This window comes from Clinocottus analis, unplaced genomic scaffold (assembly GCF_023055335.1).
Source record: "Clinocottus analis isolate CAN_PGR_092001 unplaced genomic scaffold, fCliAna1.0.p SCAF_27, whole genome shotgun sequence".
NCBI classification, from domain to species: domain Eukaryota; kingdom Metazoa; phylum Chordata; class Actinopteri; order Perciformes; family Cottidae; genus Clinocottus; species Clinocottus analis.
The window spans coordinates 4361273-4382730 of record NW_027176009.1 but is presented as its reverse complement, the minus strand read 5'-3'; the positions used below and the strand labels follow the sequence as shown (position 1 = coordinate 4382730).

General features: G+C 43.5%; 1 protein-coding gene across 1 annotated transcript; it reads left to right on the top strand.

Annotated features, from left to right (window-relative positions):
* The first annotated feature begins 2845 nt into the window (after positions 1-2845).
* Positions 2846-21199, top strand: jupa (junction plakoglobin a). Its single transcript, XM_068592451.1, has 16 exons — positions 2846-2978; positions 12579-12628; positions 12818-12982; positions 13088-13338; positions 13704-13942; positions 14203-14404; positions 14736-14880; positions 15014-15117; positions 15234-15572; positions 16450-16602; positions 16707-16826; positions 16917-17067; positions 18431-18552; positions 18684-18723; positions 19200-19336; positions 20147-21199. The coding sequence occupies exons 2-15, from the start codon at positions 12613-12615 to the stop codon at positions 19331-19333; spliced, it is 2181 nt and encodes a 726-aa protein (XP_068448552.1). The 5' UTR covers positions 2846-2978; positions 12579-12612; the 3' UTR covers positions 19334-19336; positions 20147-21199.
* The last annotated feature ends 259 nt before the right edge of the window (positions 21200-21458 follow it).

The following is a 21458-nucleotide window of genomic DNA, read 5'->3' as shown; positions in this document are numbered from 1 at the left end:
CATCACTCCAGTGAGCTAGTGGTCTGCTCCAGGCCACTTCCTCTCCCAAGGACAATGGGGCCATTTCCTGTAGGGTGAGACGCAGAGGACCAGGGGGAGAGAAACAGCCGAGTATTGTAAAGCAGGGACATCACATCACCATGTTCTGCCCTTGGAGTTAAAGAGAGATTTAAGCGTCTAGTGAGATTGTGAAAAACCAGAGCCAGGGCTGCCAGACACAAGTGCAGACATCTTTTTTTTACCCCTGCCCCCATTAGATTAAAAAAACTGTCTGACTTTGTAAATATATCTATACATATTACAGAGACAGAAAGACTGCATAAGGAGAACATGCTATTAGCTCATGAGTGTAAGTAAGCTGCCTCTAACTTATTGAGAGAGAATGTTTCTACATTCAAAGACAGTTTTATAAAATAAATGGACATCAAAAGCTTCATTTTGAATTAGTGCCTCAACCCAAAACACCAGGTGTCTTTGGTAGAATCAGCATGAGCTGAAGTCTCATATTATCCCACTCTTTTAATTCCTGGCTGATTTTCAAAGTAAAAAGGTTGCTGTGTTAGGAACAATGGCTCCATTCATGTCCCTGCTGCCCTATCCAGGGTTATTGAAGAAAGCCAAAAGAAGTCAAAGACCTGCGAGGGACAAGTAACTGAGAGTCTGAAGTTATGAAGCTGCTGTTCAATGACCGGTCCAATAAACATGAAGCCCCTCATGCAACTCATGATAACCCAAGAATGTTGATTGGGCCGAAAGCTATTTTTAAAGAGAAGGCTGTCAGTCCACACAGTCACTCTGACAAATATAATGGCCTATATAAGATGCAGTGGTCGAGCCTGGCTTGTCCCTTCTCTGTCCTTGTCTCTTTCATTCTAGGAGGCACAGAGGAAGACTGTCACAATGGCCACAAAGGAGAGCGCCGTGACAATATGCCCTGTGGCAGGACGTATACACAGCCTGACCTATCTACGTCTATCATCACGTTGGCATGTGTCACATAGAGAGACACATTTCACTGCTCCATCAGTATCTAAAGGTGGAGGGATTTCATTTTCCCCACCTTTACATGTCTAAAATGAGTCAGCAATAAAACAAATCTTTTGCAGTGTAGTGTTTTTCAATCACCATCATTTCTTTATTTGACTGTGCATACAGAGTCAGCTTTGGAGATAAAATGGACACGTTGTTGTGATTCTTAAAATCTATTTATCCTCAATTGTGGGACCTCTCTGAACTTTCAATATGCATTCAATGGAAATTTAATTTCCACATAAGTGGTTTCCTTACACGTCTTTATTACATGAATATACTCTGACCCACGGAGACGTGCCTTCACCAAATGCTTTAAAAAAAGACTGTCAGTCACGTGTTAAATGGACTTTCTTTGGAGCTGATGAAGATTAGTTGATTAATTATTATATTAGTATCATATTTACAGAAATTCAAATCTCAATCATTTTATTAACAATTTACTTGTATAATCTAGTTCACGCCCAGCTGTCAAATGTTGATATATGCTCCTCTATAACAGTAAACTAAACATTTCAAAGTTTTGGTTGGGTGATTGGAGAAGTCAATGATCAAATTAATAAATGTATAATTAAATAGCAATGGGCAATTTTCTATAGACCAAACTATTGACTGATTAAAATTTTTTGTTGAGTCCCTTTTATTTTTGTGTTGTTACAATCCAATTATACAGAAAGAAATGGTAAATTATTAATTGTTTTCATAAAAATGATTGTAACACAAAAGCTTAACATTCTAAAAAAGTAACATCTATCTAGATACTGTTCATAATAATAATACTTTTTTCTTTTTCTTTTTCAGGTAAGGCACTTTACCTGGTCAAATCAAATAATAGAAGCGACAACAATGTGGACAAGAGAGTTCATGCCATAATAATTCCCTTCAATATCTCCCTTTCTCTCCCTCCCCGCTACAACCTCCAAAGAAACTTGTCAGACAAAGAAAGAAAGATAATTGTGTCAAACACATGACACAATCCCACAAACTATTCTCTGTAAATAGCGTGAGCAGCCCCTCTGACGGCTTATCGCTTCCCGACTGCAGTGACTCATTGTGTTGTCTGGTTTCGTGTTGTAATCAAGGTGTGGCACGTCGTCACGCAGGTGCGCGGTTCGGTTGCTGGCACACGGCGTCGTCGTATAGTCTCTTGACAAAAACGAATGAAAACAAGAGCAGAATAATAATAATGTGAAATGCTTGAGCCAGTCAAATTGTTTTATAATAGTTGACTTTTCACTTGAACTGTGGGGTGTGGGCCACTGTAATGTGTAACAACAGCTTTGTTGTTTAGTTAATCACTGTACATACATACTTCTATTTCACTGAATATTCTTATATTCACTTCATATGCAGTGCATATACTTTGTATTTTTGCACTTTCTTTATTGTTTAATTTTCTTCAATGTAATAAGCTCGGCTTTTTTTGTTGTATATATTGAGCATTTTCATCTAGCTATCTACTTCGGCAAATGTCTTGTTAGTTGCATTCAACTTTGTATTTTGCTTTTATACACCTGCAAAAAATGCATGTTTAACAAAGTCCCTCTTGTAGTAGTTTGATCCGCCTACATGTATATGGTCCCTGAGGTCTCTTTTTTTTTAATGTGCTACAACATTAGACCACAATACTCGATGTTGACTAACGCAATTCCTAAGAAGCAAACTTGTAGTGTAATGTATTGTAAACTTAAATCCTCCGTGTATTCGCCTGACCAGAGACGCGGTGACGCGGTGGCAGGGTGGGGTCGGGGGGCGGGGGGCGGAGTCTGCGCTGAGGTGACGCTTCTTTTACTCGTTTCTGCTCAGTGGACTGTCGGGCAGCAGCAGCAGCAGCAGCCGCGGAGAAAGTGGAGTGAAGTAAAGTGAGGAGAAAAACAGAGAAGAGTCCCCTCCCGGAGAAAACACCCCTGATCTGGAATAATCTGAAGCGCGTCCTCGTGTCCCGACAGGTAAGACGCTGTGAATGTTCACTTTCTCCAACTGCTTTGTCTTTGTCACCGACGCGTTTTTTTTTCCTTTCTTCTTCTCTCCCCTTAATATGTTTGCGCATAGTCGTCGTTATCTTGCTTTCTATATCAGCGTGTATATATATGCATATATATATATATGTGTATTCACGTAGGTTGAGGTTTGGTCTCATTGTTCATCTTTGCGTACCTGTTTGTGAATCCAGCCGTGTGTTTGGAGTTCATTTCCGCATGCCTCAAACTGCCTGCTGTTTCTGAGTCAAGCGCGAGCTCTCCAGGCCCCAAAAGTTTCCTTTCTCACTTTAAATACATTGTTGTATTGTTCAGAGTGTCAACTGGCCCGTTCTGACTACTCATATCGATGCGTTTTAGCCCCAGTATCGATCAGATAACTTGACGTCACATGTCAATAGTGTCCTACAGTGTGTCATTGGTGGGACCCAAGTATGCGCGCGGGCGTGTGTGTGTGTGTGTGTGTTTACGCGCGTGCGTGTGTGAGAGAGGCAGGTAAAAAGAAGTGGCTTTAAAATGTTGAAAACTTTTCTATAGAAAACACAGTGTGAGGTTACGCAATGTGTATCGGTGAATGTGATACGCATTGCATTTTACGGACAACAACGCTTTTATCTTTACGGATAACTCATAAATATAAGCTTAATTAGAGCAGAGGCGGTTCATTGATTATCCATATAAAGTTACATGGAAGCTGTTTTGTTAGAATTATTGAAGTTGGTTTTTTTTTTAAGTAAAGTTTCCCCAAATGATCCAATCACTTTGATATAAAGTGTTTTGTTTGTCTTAGTCCTCAATGAGTATCAGCAACAAATGGGCCATTTGGGTTTGAGTGTTTTATAAAAGGTCATCTGAACAGTTTTGTGAAATCTTATTAAACCAACAGTTAATCAAGAAGTTGACCAGCCGATTCATTGAGAAATAAAAAAAAAAAAACAATTGTTAGTTGCAGTCCTGAATTTAAAAAAAAGAAGAAGTTCTGCTGAAATGACAGTAAATGGTACAATGAGCTAGTCGGGCATGTGTGAGTAAGTTCCTTGTCACACAAATCTATAACGTGTGACATTTGAATGATGAATCATGTTGCTAAAATGTGTTGTGCTGTTTCTATAGCGCTCATCCACTCTCCCACTGCTGCTCATACCAGCAGGGATGTCTCCAGGTGTTGCCAAATCTTCTATGAGGTCATAACCTTCGTCTGAACATGCTCCAGACTTGACAGGACAGCAAGTTTTCAATCCTGCTTATTGGCCGCAGGAGCACACATTTCTTTTATTACATTTTCACTGAAGGGAGTGAGTAAATACACTGAAATCAGCGACCATTTGAAATTACTTTTGTTTCATCCGCTTTCTTCTTGTGCGATTAAGTCATTTGTGGAGCGCTCCGTCGCCAACTTCTATATCTTTTGAAGTGAAATTTAACGAGGGTCAAATTGGAATTACAAGTGAAACCGCTTTCCTTTCTCTTGGACTATTAAACACGTAATCGCATTACCTATTGTTGTCTTAATTATGTCTAATTATCAGCAAGTAACAACATCACAAAGCACAAAGAACACTGCTAAACAACTTTTGGCATCCTACTGAGGCTGTTGAATGTGTGTCTGGTTGAAAGGGACAGCCCAGCAATACTTTCTGCCTGTCGGGCCTCCACCGCGCTCACCCTGGGCCTGTGTGATCAAGTCGTGCAGCAGCAGACAGCACCCTGGTCGGAAAGCTGTTCCCGTCTGCCCTCGGGGGAGAGGGGAGATGAGTGGGGGGACGGGGCCGTGGGGGGCGACTTACTGTAGATTTCGCTGCTACAGCTGTGGTGGCGCACTGATAATCCCCCCCGCCCTCCCCTCCCGCCCCTATCCTCCCCTCCTGCTTAATTCCCTGATACTGTCCTACATTAGCAGAGCAAGAGGCCAGGAGATCCTTCAGTATATAAATAGGTCTACACTTTGCGAAGGGAATTACTGTATATGTCACATATCATAACCTCTTTGTTTAGCATGAAGGATTTATTTTGCAATGGATTCCCTTTCTTACCTCGTCTCTGTGTCTGTTCAGCGGGGCCCGGCTGAGGACTTTCCGGGGCTCTGTTACAGCCACTCATCGTGTGACCCACTCTGTGTTTGCCCAGCGCCCGGCCTCTGTGTTTTACTGTTCCCATGGAGAAGGGGGCACATAGAGATAAAGTTTTCCATCAGCTAAGTTAGGGGTCTTTGTGGTGGGACGGCGTCGGAATCTCCACATGTTTAACTTCCACCGGCTTCAGAGGAACTCTTCGTGAGACACGATCATTATCTCTGACCGAAGAACGTGGCTTCTCATTAACCTGTGCGGGTAAACCAGGCAGGTGCAACTTGACACCGGATTTCCAGAGAAGGGATTCAATCAATCAAGGCAAAAATATAGTTGAGTCTCTTTTTGTTTAGGATGAATACAGTAATTAAATAATTGACAGAAAACTGCCGAAACCATCCATTCAAACTCATTTTTGCCGTCACCAGAAGCTTCTAGTGGAGCACAATGGTTTAATGCTGAGCAAGAGAGGCAAGCACTGCCCAGCTGAACCCTACCCTGACCGTCACTGAAATGAATTATTCACCTTCAACAGTTCACTTGGTTGGATAAAATGAGGACAAGAAAATGTCCCTTACTTAAGATGTCAAATGCCTAATGGCTGTTTCTTCCCGTCACATGCACTAAGGAGCAATATGAATGTCTACCAAGTTTCAAGTCAACGCCTATCAAAGACACCTATGCATCCGACCCGCAGCATGCTGGAAATAGCTGATCCTTACTGTTTTCCTCATGAACATATTACCTTTGGTAATATATTTTTCATTACTGACTGCGTAGCCAAGCAGGGAGGGAGGAAACTAGATTCCACCTCTGACTCAAAAGACAAAGTTTTCACGGTTGGATGAATTGGCTGAGTTGTACTTCTCGGCATAGTGACTCTGACGAGTCCTGTGGTGTCAGTTTGTTCTCCTCCTCCTCCTCCCTGTCCCTTAATTACACTGCTGTGAGAGATTGAGAAAGGCGATGACGGCAAGGGTGTGGTTGAGACAGAAAGTTGTTAGACGTGCAACATGAAGAACATCTCACAAGGAAGTTATTTGTGCATATGGTCACTTTATTGCATGACAATCCCACAACTCGGTTTTTGATTTTTCTTTTGAAGGATTTCAAGATTACTTGGGTTGAGAAAGTTGTGCAACCCCGGGGCCTGTGCATACTTTGCAAAACACTAGATAAACTGAAATATGCATGGGGGTTTCAGACAATCAGGGCCGTTCCTCTTCCTGCTTCATGTCTTCTTTGTTCCTTTTTTTCTAAAAGTTGACATTTTGGAGGTTAATAAAACAATGACATGACTGTTTTCAGAATAAGCCACTGCATTTTTTATAATGCTATTTTTTTTTACACTTGAAATATTCAGATTCTATGTTTTTGTTTTCTTAAAGAACAAAGTCAACTGGTTCCAGCAGAGCATTGTATTCTTTAAGGTCCCTTTAGACTTTTGCACTGCTCTCCAAAGCACCCCCTCCCTCTCCCTCGTGCTTCTAATCTCCCTGAAAAATTAATCATCTGTCACATCGCCTCAGTGCTCAGCCGCACACCGATGCGTGGCAGTTCAAGAAAAAGAAAAAAACTCCCTGTCAGGCCTTTTTAAACAGGGTTTTAGATGCAGCCACCAAAGTTGGCCAGCGAACACACACACACAGAGCCATCTTGATGTGCTTCAGCCTTTTTGGTCGCATCCAGTGACACTTGAAACCCGGTTTCCTTTTCACTAGGGCGGCAGTCAGTGGGACAATGCGGCTAATCTTGTCCTCTCTACCCCAAACAAAGTAACACAGAGGCTCTCTGTGCTGTATCAGAGACTGAGTTCATCCTCTTCCTTCCTACCGCTAACTTCACGGCATGGAGGGGCACATCCTGCTCACTGTAGTAAATACTGTGTTACATTTTCGAGAACGTAAAATGACATCCAGCCGTATCTTTATGATTTATAGAGTGTGTTTCATTCTTCTGATATGAAAAACAATCATTGGACAACCGTGTTTATCTCCTGCAATTCGATTGACACAGTATGGTTAACTTTGCGGGCCTTTTGAAATGAGGGTTTGTTTATTGTCAAACAGGGGTACACCCCCTTTTTTTTTTTTTTTTTTAAACACTCCTTCCCTCCGTCTTTGTCAGCTTTGTGTAATCCGATCCTGCTCTCACTGAGGCACCTCCTCCGAGACAGCTCGCATTTCCTTTGATTCACAGCGAGATCCCACAGGGAGTAAACAACCAGTCTAGAGCCACCGTACTGCATCCACTGGCTTAATTCAACTCATTAAAGTAGCTTCAGTGAATCAACTGACAGATCTGAAGCCATTACCCATTCTGCTGCTTATTTTATTCATCGGCATGCTGACTGTGGTTGACTGTGTTGTTGGGAATGTTTCCAGGCAAAGAAGGGGAGTGCACTGTGCCGTATCGGCCACATTTAGACAGTCGGGTTGTGTGTTGCTCAAGTGCTCACCAGCAGTATCTCTTTGTCTGTTCTTTCTCCGTGGGCCCTTGGCATGCTGGCGTTCCTATGGTCTGGATTTTATCATCTGTCGGTTCCAGTCAATCGACACATGGTCTGGCTCAATATGTGAACATGAAGCCGTGTTCTCCCTGAACGTGGTGCATGATACGCGATAACAGCCTGCAGTAGTTTGTCGCCATAGTTTTGCGTCTGCTTGTGTCCGTGAAAGGGCATCAACTTCTCCTCTCCGACCAGACAGCCCAGCAGTTGGTGAGTCGGATAATGTTGACCACCACTTCCTGTCACCCACCACAATAAATCCATTAGCTGTGCTCCACTTCACATCCTCTCTTATTGATTTATAACAAACAACTATCCAGTTAGGTGTGTGTGTGTGTGTGTAGTGTGAAGTGGTTTGGGGACGAGGAAGGTTGATGGGGGTGCTAAGCTGTTTCCCATCGGGACAGCTGAACCCTGACTGTGGAGAAGGGATGCAGAGAGCACAATGTCAACTGCTGTCTCTCGGCTCTGGAGGCTCAGCTGGACATTTACTGCGTCAGAGGATCGGGCTGTGTGAGTGCAGGGTGACGCGTTAAAGGCATCTAGGAAATGGTGTATAGTAAGTGGAGTGTGTGTGTTGCATGTCATGGGGACATGCATGCGTGTGTGCAGTATACATGTCAAATAGTTGATCTGCGCAGCTGGCGCAGAAAGCTTTTTACAGATGTGTGGTAACATAATCCTTCTTTATTTGCATTTCAGCCTAAACATGACATTAGCAAGCTTGGAGCATCATAAGGTTTTTCCAACAAAGTTGCAATCTTCTGACAACCAAGAGCCTTTGCAATTAACACAAATAAAAGATAACCATCTTGTTTGTTTGTCCCTGAGATGTAAATTAAATTATATGTTCTTGCCGAGAGTTAACTGATTGACTTCAGCCTCATGTCTGTACAATAAACGTTAGTTAATTGCAAAGAAAATACTGGTTGTAGTTGTACAGAAGGTTGTGTTTGACGATGTCCTGTGGTTTTTGTGAGTTGTGGAGTTGCTGTGCTTGTAGTAGACATAGGAGTGGTATCAATCTTCTCATCTTACTCTTGGCAAGGAGGCGACTAAGCGCGTTTCGAAAAACTTCAAACTATGACGTTACACTAATTTTGGCAAGCTTCATCTTCTCAAGTATGCATGGAAAAGCCCAAAAGAGCACACAGCACAAGCTTGGTGACATGTTATTTACACCCCTGCCTGCCAAACAGGCTTGAGACTCAACAACAAATCACCGCAAACTCGAAGTGTAGGTTCGGAGCCTCTCTGGAATACGACCAGAGTACATCTCCAGCCCCCTGGGCCTCTTCCCTGACCTGATTCATTCCTGCTGTGAGACAAAGAGGAGCTTAGGCCGCCAAGTCAAGAAATCTGGAGCACTGGAATGTTTTTCCGTTCGATACCGAGTTTGTGACAACGATGATGATTTAATGTGGAGAATAACGTGTCGGGATAAACAGTTTATCCCCTTCAGCATTAAGGTGTATTCAGCCTCGCCCAGTTAACGCATTCAGCCACACACGGTGCTGCCACACCCTCGCGCAGAGCCTGTCACCGCTGGCGAGACACTCCCTCTCACACAGTGTGTGTGCGTGGGGGGGGGGGTACTCATGCATTGTCTCAGTCAGCAGCCATCCCCTTTTTATAATGTCTGCTCGTTTCAGTCATGTATGAGTGAGTCAGTGAGAAGTTTAGAAGAATTTAAAAAGAGTGACAAATGTGTCCACTTTTCAGCACAAGATTTACTCGTGGACACAGGGCTGAATTTACGACGTTAGTGTGGAATGTCACACCAGCGTTTCACCATCGGGTGTTGAACAGTATCCATCGCTGCTATTCTGTTGCAACTCCTGCACTGATACGCATTCCTGGTTTTCACCGCGCAGGGGCTTTTAGTCGCCTCAATGAAGTCATCCACAGAGGCTGTTGCTTCACAAGATAGAGGGAAGGGATCGGTGTGAGACGTGGTTTTCCTCAGAAAAAAAGAGATGGCCTCTATGTTCTGTTTGTGGGCGGTTGGGTGATGATGATGATGATGATGATGGTGATGATGATGATGATGATGATGATGATGATGATGGAGCAAAGTACAGTGAGAGTGAAATGATGCATCACTCATTAACTGGAAGAGAGCAAAGTCCAGTCAGTCGCACACAATGCAACCAACAGCTTTTGCCCAGCGCTGAACAACGGGGGAGGGATCAGCCGATAAGCCTCGAAACTGCGTTGTACTATCACCATAATATAAAAAGAGAAAAGTTAGATGTTTTTTTTTTTTTGCTTGGCTTTAATTTTTACTCTGCAACATGTTTCAAAATCTAAACTTCAAATGGTTTTCTTAGCTTTTCTTGGCCCGGTCATGGGCACTTTGGGGGGAGGAAAACAAATTCATGATAGAATCCGAGAAGGGAACCGCACTTATCAGCAAACAAGCGAGCATAGCTTCAAACATCAGATGGGTCAGCGGATAAAACCCCCGCTGTACAGTGCCTGAGCAGGGTTTTGTAACCTAGGAGATACGCAGGGCGTGTCGCAGCATTTCAACAGTTGGCTGAACCCAATGCCTCGCCCCGGAAAACAAAGACTACACAAACACGGTCCCTGACTTACAGAGAACAGAGAAGGTGTGTGTGTGTGTGTGTGTGTGTGTGGATGCGGTGTAAAAGCTGGAGCTCTAGTTAAATGAAAAAGTAAAAAGGGCTTTGTTTTATATCCGTTGCATCGGTGCCAGTGACTCGATCAAATGTTTTGAGATTATTTTTTCAAGACTTGGGTATTAGGCAGAACTTAGATCTTGGGTCTGTCAGATGTATTGCCAGATTGATCGATGGGTAGATAGTCAAGAATTGCCTACCGTCTTGGCGGAGCGGCCCTCGTTTATTAAAGAGGCCACACCTTTAGTTGGAACGGTGGGAATACACAGTGACTGTAAGCGTAGTTTCTCTCCCATGAGTCAGTGCAGTAAGTGTAAGGCAGCGTGTAGCTGCAAGCAAAGGCAGTCCTCTGGGCACCGGTCCTGCAGGATCTGGTGCCAGACGGACTACAGCTGAAACTCGCTGAGCTGCTGCTCCCATGAGAGAGCGAGAGCTTGAAGGACGTGTTGGGACCTCGACGAGAACATCAGGTTCAGGTGAAAGTATTGTGAGCACATGCATATCCACGGTGATTAACGTGTGCAGGTGTAAAAAACAAGTGGGGACTTGCACGTGAGTTACGAGCCTATTAAAGTGCCACAGAGAGAAAACTGAGGACAGAACTAATGAAGAACACGCCGCACACACACCGTCAGTTTTCCCTCATCGTACAAACTGTCATAGAAAACCAAACCTCCTGCAGACGTTACGCTGATATACAACTACGCACAACGAATGATGCTCAGGTGAGGGGGAAAAGTGGGCCAAGGGACTGAGACCTAACGGACATATCCTTATGCAAAGCCAGAGGGCAAAAAGACGAAGGAGTGGTGCTTCACATGAACAGCGCCAATGTCAAAGGCAGACGCACACAGTAGATCAGCTTTGTACAAATTCCTTTCCTTCACACCTTGCGGTACTCACGAGAGTTGTGTGAGTATGAATGTGTTGCGTGAATTTGAATAGAAGCAAAGGTAAAGGTGGTAATTTAGTGGTTTTATTACCGCTCATTTAGTGCCGATACAGCAGCTTGACATTGAGACTTTCAGGCACAACTTGTTTTATTAGTTGTAACAGAAGATAAGAGTGTAGGTGCTTCATGTATGAACTTGTGTTAAGACCTCAAACCAGATGTCAATGGCAATAGTTTTTTCTGTTTAATCCTCCAGAAGTGCATCTGCAGAACCCTGTTGTGTACAGTACATTCACACAAAAGCACAATGCACTCCTGCAACGTGCTGTGCAAAGAATCCTGTCAGTGACGGTCAAACATCTGAAAACACTCTTGACCAGAACAGTGAACACATTGTCACGTGTCGGTCATAGGCAGATTTTCAGTGATGAGGGTTTCTGTGGTGGGTGTTATGAGATGGAAAACAGCCATGCGTAGTCTGACAGCGAGAGGTTGTTTTTCATAACATAACAAGGAAGTCTTGAAGGATAGACTAGATTGAACTTCATTTTAAGAAGATCACAGCATATCGTGTTCAAAAGAAACCTGGCCACCACATTTAGTGACAGTTTGCAACTTTTCATGAATATTCAAGTGAATATTTGAGACCTATTATTGTTTTGGCAGCAATATCCTAAATATATAAATAATTTTTAAAAAAATTATGCGATTCACATCAACCGAGCAATATTCAAGCACAGTAGATGGGTGGAAACACTATAATTTTATTATGAAATACGGTAAGATGTTTGTGAGGATTGAGAATACCTCAGTAAATTTATTTTTATCATACTGTAGGAGGTGTAGAGCAAACTTCCACAAGTAGTAACAAGTAGACTGACAGTTATGCAATCTGGAGCGCTGATAAAATACAACGCAAGATGTTGGATTGCTAGAAATGTTTTTCATGAGACCTGGAAGGCAGGTGGGTCTTATGACCCTGGTTGAAATAAGAAAAGTCAAGTTTCAGGCGCTATCTAAGAGGTGTAGCGTGTGACAAGAAGTATGTATGCTCTGTTTGCACACGCACGCGCACACATTCCCCCAGTGGTGTCGAAACCTGACGAGCAGGTTGCTGATTGCCATGCGTCAGCAGCAGGCTGCTCCCACGGCGGTAAGGGCGGAGGCCCGGGGTGAAGGGTCACTTGTGCTGGCTAGCATTCCTGACTTACAGCTGCCTCTTTGCCCTCCCTCCCCCATGAGCCTCTGCTGCGGCTCTGTTGTCATTTTCAGGCTGGGGGAGGGGTGGGTGGGGTCATCATCTTGTGAACTGTCATACTCTGGTTGCATATGAAAACTGTATGACGGTGTTGTAGGAGGGAGCAGACACCTCCTTGGAATATTAAGTCATGTTGTGAAGTTTTTTTTCCAAACAAGCCATGTTTCAAATCTTGACTTTCTCTTGTGTTTTTTTTTTAGGTTTGCTCCATCTTTCTTAAGATAACGGGAGGCAATGATGGAAAGTCAATGTAAGTCATTCACAATTAAGCTCTTGTTTAAAAAAAAAAAAAAACGTTTCATGCATTTTACTTTTGAAAATAGTGATTTTGTTTGTTTTATTTATAAATAAATCATCACTGTAAATGCGCCAGAGTTAGCCAAGAGCTATTTTTAATAACTTGTCAACTTTGTGATGCCCCTCTTTTTGTGCTTGGCAGATGGTGGGGCCAGCACCACAAAGGTGGAAGACTGGCAGAACACGATGTATGGCCATGACTCGGGCATCCAGTCTGGAGCTACAACAGTCAGAGTTGACGACGACGACGACTTCGTCACCTCCAAACACTACACCATGACCACCACTGTCACAACAGAAAATCCTGGTAAGACGACGAGCACCGGGCCAAACCAGCCAGTGTGCATACACTTGTAGGCCTCGTCTTTTATCTCATGTGCCCTGTGACGTCATCGTCATCGTTTCTCGGTAGACGTGGATTCCCACCTCACTAGAGCCCAGCGGGTGCGGGCTGCGATGTTCCCAGAGACGCTAGAGTCGACCACCACCACCATCCTGTCGACTCAGACGGACCCGTCCCAGATGACCAACGTCCAGCGGCTGGCGGAGCCCTCTCAGATGCTCAAGAACGCAATCGTCCATCTGATCAACTACCAGGATGACGCAGAGCTGGCCACACGCGCTGTGCCTGAGCTCACCAAACTGCTCAACGATGAAGACCAGGTGATGAACGCAGAATCATGTCCGCCCACACAAACACACACACACACAAACACACACACGGTCTGGAATTACCGCCGTAGTTTTGTGAATATGAGGGATTTATAAAAGGGAGATAACTATATTGACTTGATTGTATTGCGGTTGCTCATTTGTCAAGAAAATAATGCAGCTTTTCAAAAGTTCTGCTTTTCTATGTTTGATTTTCACATGTGTCCATTGTAAGTGAAGGATGTGGGGTTTTGAACAGTTTGAAGCTGACATGTTGATCTTGAACACCACACTGTTATAGAAGTAGCATTGCTATTCACTGACGTGTACAGCTGTAGTTTTCCACCAGTAAAACTGAACTCTTCTTCTTCCATTAGGTGGTGGTCAGCAAGGCAGCGCAGATTGTCAACCAGCTTACCAAAAAGGAGGCGTCGCGGCGTGCGCTGATGCAGTCCCCTCAGATGGTGGCTGCAGTGGTGAGGGCGATGCAGAACACGAGCGACATGGAGACGACACGGGCCACAGCCAGCATCCTCCACAACCTGTCCCACCAGAGAGAGGGCCTGCTCTCCATCTTCAAGTGCGGAGGCATCCCGGCTTTGGTCCGCATGCTCAGGTACAGACCAACAGAAAGAAAGAAGACTTTTATTTGACTTTTAAGAACACTGCGTAAGAAAAAAACACCTTTTTTAGGCGATGTCATTTGCATTTCAAGTTCTGGCTCGAATCCCTTTGAAGAAAGATCAAAAACAAAATTGGAAAATTTCAAGTGATACTTCATTCAAACAGCGAGGACATTTTTCCATTCATGTATGTATGGCAATCGTTAGTGCCATTTCGTTTGTGATCCACTCTTAACCTGTTTTCCTCCCACAGCTCTCCCATGGAGTCTGTGCTCTTCTACGCCATCACCACGCTCCACAACCTGCTGCTGCACCAGGAAGGAGCTAAGATGGCTGTTCGTCTGGCTGACGGCCTGCAGAAGATGGTTCCCCTGCTGAAGAAGAGCAACCCCAAGTTCCTGGCCATCACCACAGACTGTCTGCAGCTGCTGTCTTATGGCAACCAGGAGAGCAAGGTCTGTGTGCAGTGGCCATGACGTGTAATATGAAGGCTGGTACACTTTATACCAGCACTGTATTGTGATACTGTCGTGCTTGTGTTTACACACGTTTTGTTTTGGGTGTGGCGTGAGAGAACAGAGCTGCTCAGGCACAGGGAGGGTATGGGTGTGGTTATTTATTAAGTGGTAAAATGTTTAACTGGTTTTGATCTGCCTGTACTGGCAGCACAGCTTTGTAAAAGGAATTTGTTCACGGTTTACAATACACAAATCTCCCAAAGGGAGCCTGAGTGTTTAAAAAAAATATGTTCACGCATCGCAAACTCACACAATCTGTCTCTCACAGCTGATCATCCTTTCCAACGGGGGTCCCGAGGGTCTTGTTCACATCATGAGGAACTACAGCTACGAGAAGCTGCTGTGGACCACGAGCCGTGTCCTCAAAGTCCTCTCTGTGTGCCCCAGCAACAAACTCGCCATTGTGGATGCCGGTATGTAATGCATGTTCTGTGTTCAAGGTATTCCTACAGGTGCGTGAACCTGAACTGTGGCTTCCTTGTCAACCACGGTGCTACATGACGGCACAATTACAGAGATGTTGAGCGATCTAACTTCTCTGCGCAGGAGGCATGCAGGCTCTGGGTACTCATCTCACAGGCTCCAGTCCGCGTCTGATGCAGAACTGTCTGTGGACGCTGAGGAACTTGTCTGATGCTGCCACCAAGCAGGTCTGTGTCCACGCTCACCGTCACTCTTTTCTTCTCCTCTTCTCGAAATGTGTTCATTCCTTATAATTCGATCCGCGAGGAACGTTTCTAAAAGCTTTCTCTTCTGCGGTTTCCAGGAGGGCATGGACAGCCTTCTGCAGGTGCTGGTGGGCCTGCTTAGTTCAGACGACCTCAACATGCTCACTTGCGCCACCGGCATCCTGTCGAACCTCACGTGCAACAATGCCCACAATAAAACTCTAGTCACCCAGGGCAATGGTGTCGAGGCGCTCATCCACGCCATATTACGTGCCAGTGAGAAGGAGGATGTGACAGAACCTGCTGTTTGTGCCCTGCGCCACCTGACGTCCCGCCACCAGCAGGCTGAGGTGGCACAGAATGCTGTGAGGAGACACTACGGCATCCCCGCCATCGTCAAGCTGCTCAACCAGCCCTACTACTGGCCCGTCATCAAGGTAGAGAACGGGAAAGATCGAGGGAATAGAAGAGGCTTGAATGAGGGTCAATTTGATTTTTAAAGTGTAAAATAATTCAATGATTAACTTACAGTTGTTTTCTTTTTTCAACTAGTGTTTGAAGTTGTTTTCAAGATCATTTTCATGAGCTAAAACAAATCAGACTGTCCCTGGTTTGAGCCTATAGGTTAGTCTAGAAAGAGGAAGGGACTGTTTTCCTACTATGGTTGCCCATTAAGCAATAGATGCCATTTCAACATTGCCTATATGCCCTCACTCTAATTTAGACCAGGACTTATTTGCTACACACAGCCTGATATTTAGACCATATATAAAAACGGCCAACCTATTTGAAAAATGCATAAAAAGGCTGTTAATATTTAACATAAGCACTGCACATTGGCAGTTTATAGTATGCCATATACCCAGGTTCTGTTCAGTCATAATGTGACGAAGGCGAAGACTAGGCATCTACTACAATCGCTTATGAACTTTTCAAACTAAATATCTACAGACAAATTTAACAAAGGATATACATCATGTAAACATATTGACAACGTCAAATTGCTCAGTGAGAAGGGTTGACAAAGCAGGAGGTGTAAAGGAACACAGGATAAGGACTGGGGGTAAATGGGCTGACAGATGGGCTGAGAGGATGGCAGGTCCTGCAGAAAGCCAGAGCCTCAATCAACCTGAAAGAGCGTGAAATGTCATGACAGCAGGAACAGTATGTTGTACAAGACCGGGCTGTACGGTGGAGAAAAATGATCAAATAGTTTTTGCTTGAAGTTGTTTTGTTTGGTTGTTCTTTTACTTGTTGACCAGTAATGGTGAACACTACCATGACATTATCTTTTCCTCTCTTCCCCGCCTTAAGGCTGTGGTTGGCCTGATCCGCAACCTGGCCCTGTGCCCAGAGAACCAGGCCCCTCTGAGGGACAATGGAGCGATCCCTCGTCTGGTCAACCTGCTGCTCAAAGCCCACCAGGACGCCCAGAAACATGGTTCATCCTCCCAACAGACATACCAGGTGCGTTCTTGTGGTTATTGATGAACTGTGTAGTTTAAAGGGATTGTGGAAATTACAAGTTGTGAATTATTTATGAATTTCTGTATCCCCGCGTAACATTTCAGGATGGAGTGAGGATGGAGGAGATTGTGGAGGGCTCCACAGGAGCGCTGCACATCCTGGCAAGAGATCCCATCAACAGGGCAGAGATCGCCAACCTGCAGACCATCCCTCTGTTTGTTCAGGTAGCAGAGGAAACGGAAGCACCCTCACAACCTTGTCTTAAAGACTCATTTTGTTATGTTTTGACTAATTTCCTTCCTCCCTCTCTCCAGCTCCTCTACTCTCCAGTGGACAACGTGAAGCGCGTGGCAGCGGGCGTCCTGTGCGAGCTGGCTCTGGACAAACAGTCAGCAGAGCTCATCGACAGCGAGGGAGCGTCGGCTCCGCTGATGGACCTGCTGCACTCTAACAACGAGGGCATTGGTAGGACACCCGGATAATGCACTGCAGTTAGCTTACCGTAATGTAGCATTTAGATGTAGGTGGAAAGTGCTGTACTTACTGTAAGTGCAGTGTCCAGGTACTTCCCTCGACATAACGTCCATTTTGTGAGACCGTATACTAATACTCCACTGCATTTCATATAGTACTGTCATATTGGAAAAAAAAATAAAAGCAATCTAATTATTAAAAAGGGTGCAGTGTTAGAAGTTGAACTTATGTGCGAAGTCTGACTGCATGACATCAAAATACTTACTGGAAGATAATGAATTGAACACAGAACAATCCGCAGAAAGCTTTACATTTACAGCCCATCTGGTCATATCAGAATAACTGGAAGATGCTTACTATAGCATGCAAATATATAATATTGTGGTATTGTTAGTTTCTTGCCAGGAGTTAGATGAGAAGAGTGTTACCGCTCCTCTTTTGTTCGATAAACATGAAGCTAACGCCAGCAGCTGGTTAGCTTAGCCGAATGGTTTTTTTTTTATTATCCAGATTAAACAAACAAAATAAAACATTTATAAGTGAGCTTTAGGGGTGCTGGTTGGCAGATCTTGTTACCATCGGACAGAGCCAGGCTCGCTGTTTCCAGGTTGTATTCATGCTAAGCTAACAGACTTCATATTATAAGGTTTTTTATTTGTCATTATATGACAGTGTTGCGCAACAAGATTTAAATTGTAGTCCCACTTTGCTCCATAGGAAATAAAAAACAAATATTACATATAGAGGCTGAGCTAAGGAGTCTCACAGAGGAAAGCATCTGTGGTAAAGTCTGGTGGTTTGGCAGCTGAGACTTCTGCATGTCTTTCCAGACAGCAGCAGGGTAAACGGGCCGGGGTGGGTTTTGTCTTTTAATATCCCCTTCTCTCTTCTCACCAACATCACTGATTCTCAGTAGATGGGTGCCAATGATGTTCGGGGCGGTTTGAATCACTTGCTGTAGAGTCCTCCTGTCTTCTGCCGGAAACATCCCGTGCCAGTTTGTCATATTTGCAGTCAGGATGCTTTCTGTTGCTCCTCTGTAGAAGTTGAAAGAACTTGGCACATGAGCTTCTTTGCTTTCCTTAAGAAAGACGGCTGTTTATGAGCCTTCTTCACCAGGGTGGAGTTGTGTGATTAAGCGGGTTATCGATCTTCATAATAACTATTAGCAAGAAAGTAAGTGAGCGTATTTCTCCTGATATTGAACGATTATTTTAAGTACATTTAAAAATGTTTCCATCAACATGACCGCTTTGTTTCCCTTCCAATGCACCCACACGTTAATATATTATTGTTAAAAACACAGGAAGGTTTTTGGACGTCGCTGAACATGTCCTGATTCTTCTCCCCTCAGCTACTTACGCTGCAGCCGTGCTCTTCCGCATCTCCGAGGATAAGAACTCAGACTACAAGAAGCGGGTGTCTGTGGAGCTGACGCACTCTCTGTTCAAAAACGACCCCGCTTCCTGGGAGATGGTGAGTGTCTGGCGCCCTGCATTGACAGGATTATATCATCTTTCATAATACTTTAAGGACTAATAAAAAAAACTGTCTATATTTAAGTGTTGACTTTTTTTTCCTCTCCTTTGCCCTCGTGAACTCTGCAGGCCCACAACAGCATCGCCATGGAAGCCCCCTACCCAGAGGGTGAGTAACTGTCTGAAATGTGCACATGCGGCACATTCCTCAGCACTGGGTCAGTCCCCCACAGACAGCAACAGCAGTGGTAAAATACTGTAATCTGCTAACAGGTTGCCTCCCTGCTGCAGCCTACAGATTCCTTTACTATCATCATTTTGTAGCAAAATAAATAGTTCCACTTTAGGTTTTCTATGTACATCACTCGCTGAACCTCATTGAGAAGGCTAAGGTTTTCTCCCCATCCTTCCTGCTGTGTTCTTGTCTGCGTTTGCATCCTTCTCTTAATTCCCGTCCTTTTCTCTCTCTCAACGTTTCTCCTTGTTTGGGCTTTTGTATTTTCTGTCTCCTCTCAGAGAAGAGAGACTCAGCGTTTCCTCTCACTCGGCCAAGACTAAATGTCATAAGATCGGTTAGTTTAGTGTGTAACAAGTAAAAAGAGTTGTTTTTTTTTTAAAACACACAAACGATGTAATCTCTTGCAGAGATGGACCCTGGTTTCCAAAACTATGGAGGTTATGCGACTGACATGGCCATGGACCCCATGGAGGGAGTAATGATGCAGGAGGATTACCCAGGCGGCATGACCTACGAGAGACAAGCGTACCAGGAATATTAAAAGGTCAGTACATGCAAACGTCGCCTGAGCCAATCGGGATCAGTCGTCTAAAATGTACATCTTACAGTCTTCTGATTAACATTGCAAATTAATAAAATAAATAAGACTTCATTAAAACAACTACAAGTATAGATTCAGCTCAATTTAACGAGATGAAATCCATAAATGAATTCAAGAATCACTTGAACTTTAAGAAAAGAGCTCAACTGAATTAAAAGAAAAAGCAGAAAGAAATTAGTTTGATTCCCAAAGCAAAATGACAACATGTTGCTGATATCGTCATACTAACAAATGATTTGAGGACAGTGGTGTGCAACATTAGTGGTATTGAAAACATGATCATTTGAAACGGACCAAAATTATTTCATTATTACAACAGCATGTTGACAAAAAGACCAGGAGTTATTTACATCCGCTAAATGTAAAAAAGTTATTTTAATAGGAAACAAGTTGTTTTTCTCCTACATCACTTCATCTGGTAAATTTAATTTGAATTTACCACTAGGAGTATTTTTTTTCTCTCTTATAATTTATGTTGATGCCATTAAAAAGCAATACAGATATGCAATTCTTCTTCTGCCAAAACATAAGAGACTGATCCTCGTCGTGGGGAAGTATGTTTTTGTCAGAGCTCCTCTCACTGGTTTGAAGTGTGTGGGAAAAACACAGAAATCGCTATTGTGAAATAACACAACCACAAACTGTTTTCTTTTAAGAAAGTAGGTTATCAGGCTCTGTCAAGGTCTACTGCTTTGTTCCTACAACATTATAACGTTTAAACTTTAAGTTGCTATTTATTTTTCCTCCTCGTAGAGACCCTGAGGAGACGGAGATGTGGAAAAGGAAGCGGAGGCGCTGACATGGGACGTACTGGGACAAAGAAGAGAATAAAGGCGTCGGTAGAGATTATTCCCTCTGCTCTCAGCCGGATGTAATATATGCAATTATCACTGAGTACGGGACTCATAATCTTAACAGGGCTCAACTTTGTTTTAAAGCATAATTTTGCTGATTATAACTTTGACGATGCTTGTAGGTTTCTGTTAGAGAACCTTTTTAAGAGTGTGTGTGTATGAGTGTGCATGTGAGTGTGTGTGTGTGTGTGTGTGTGTGAGTGTCTGTGTGTTTAAGCTTTTGGGTGGGTATTCTATGCCAAAGAGATTTTTATTTTGTGACGATAATCGTGTAGCTTCCTCCTTTTTTTTTCTCTTTTTTCTTTTTCTTTTTTTTAAAAGAAAAGGAAAAAAACATTGCGTACTAGTTGAAAACACTGCCGGAGGAGGCTCAACGTGCACGGTGCACCTGCTCACCGCTCTGTTTCTTTCTTAACGCCTTTGTAAGAGTCACTGCTGTCTCCGATGTAGTTTTGACAAATATATGCCGTCAACTTTCTTCCGCTGTGACCCAACTGTTTAGAGTCGGTGAAGAGTTAGTCTCGCAGCACTAATTCAGTAGGCGTGAGCAAACTAGGAGATGGAGGTCTTTGACAGAGCAGTGTAGGGCTGACCCCGCCCCAAATGTAATCACCTGGAGGTGAACAAGATGGTTGGTTGTTTGTTTTCAGGAATTGTGGCTCATCTTTTATAAGTTATTCAAAACCAGAATATCAACAGATGTCTTTTTGTTAAGAATATAATTTAGAGAAAAGAGTGTATGTGTAATCATTTGCAGGAGAACAACAACATGGACACAGTGGTTTTGCAGATGTTTTCAACAGACGGACTCATTAATCAACAGGTGCGATGATATATTTGGGGACGGCCCTACAGCTGGAGCAAACTACTGACAGGGAAATTTGTCTTTCTACCTAATAAGAGTTTTTACTGAAATTTTGTTTAATAAAAATAAAGGATATATTAAACCCAACATGGTGTCCATATTTATATTTGAAATGATTGACAAGGTATCCAATTTTGGAAGCTATAATTTGATTTGTCAAATTTGTGCCCTAATGACTAGTTAAGGTTTACTGAGTGATATATTTTATATAAGACGGGCTAGTTAATTGATTCGCTCACTGTAGTTGTCTCCTGAAATGACTCGAGCTTCTTTAATTGACATTACTCAGCGTTCACGGTCTTCAACACGCACAAATGCACAACAATGAGTCCATAAATCTCCACCT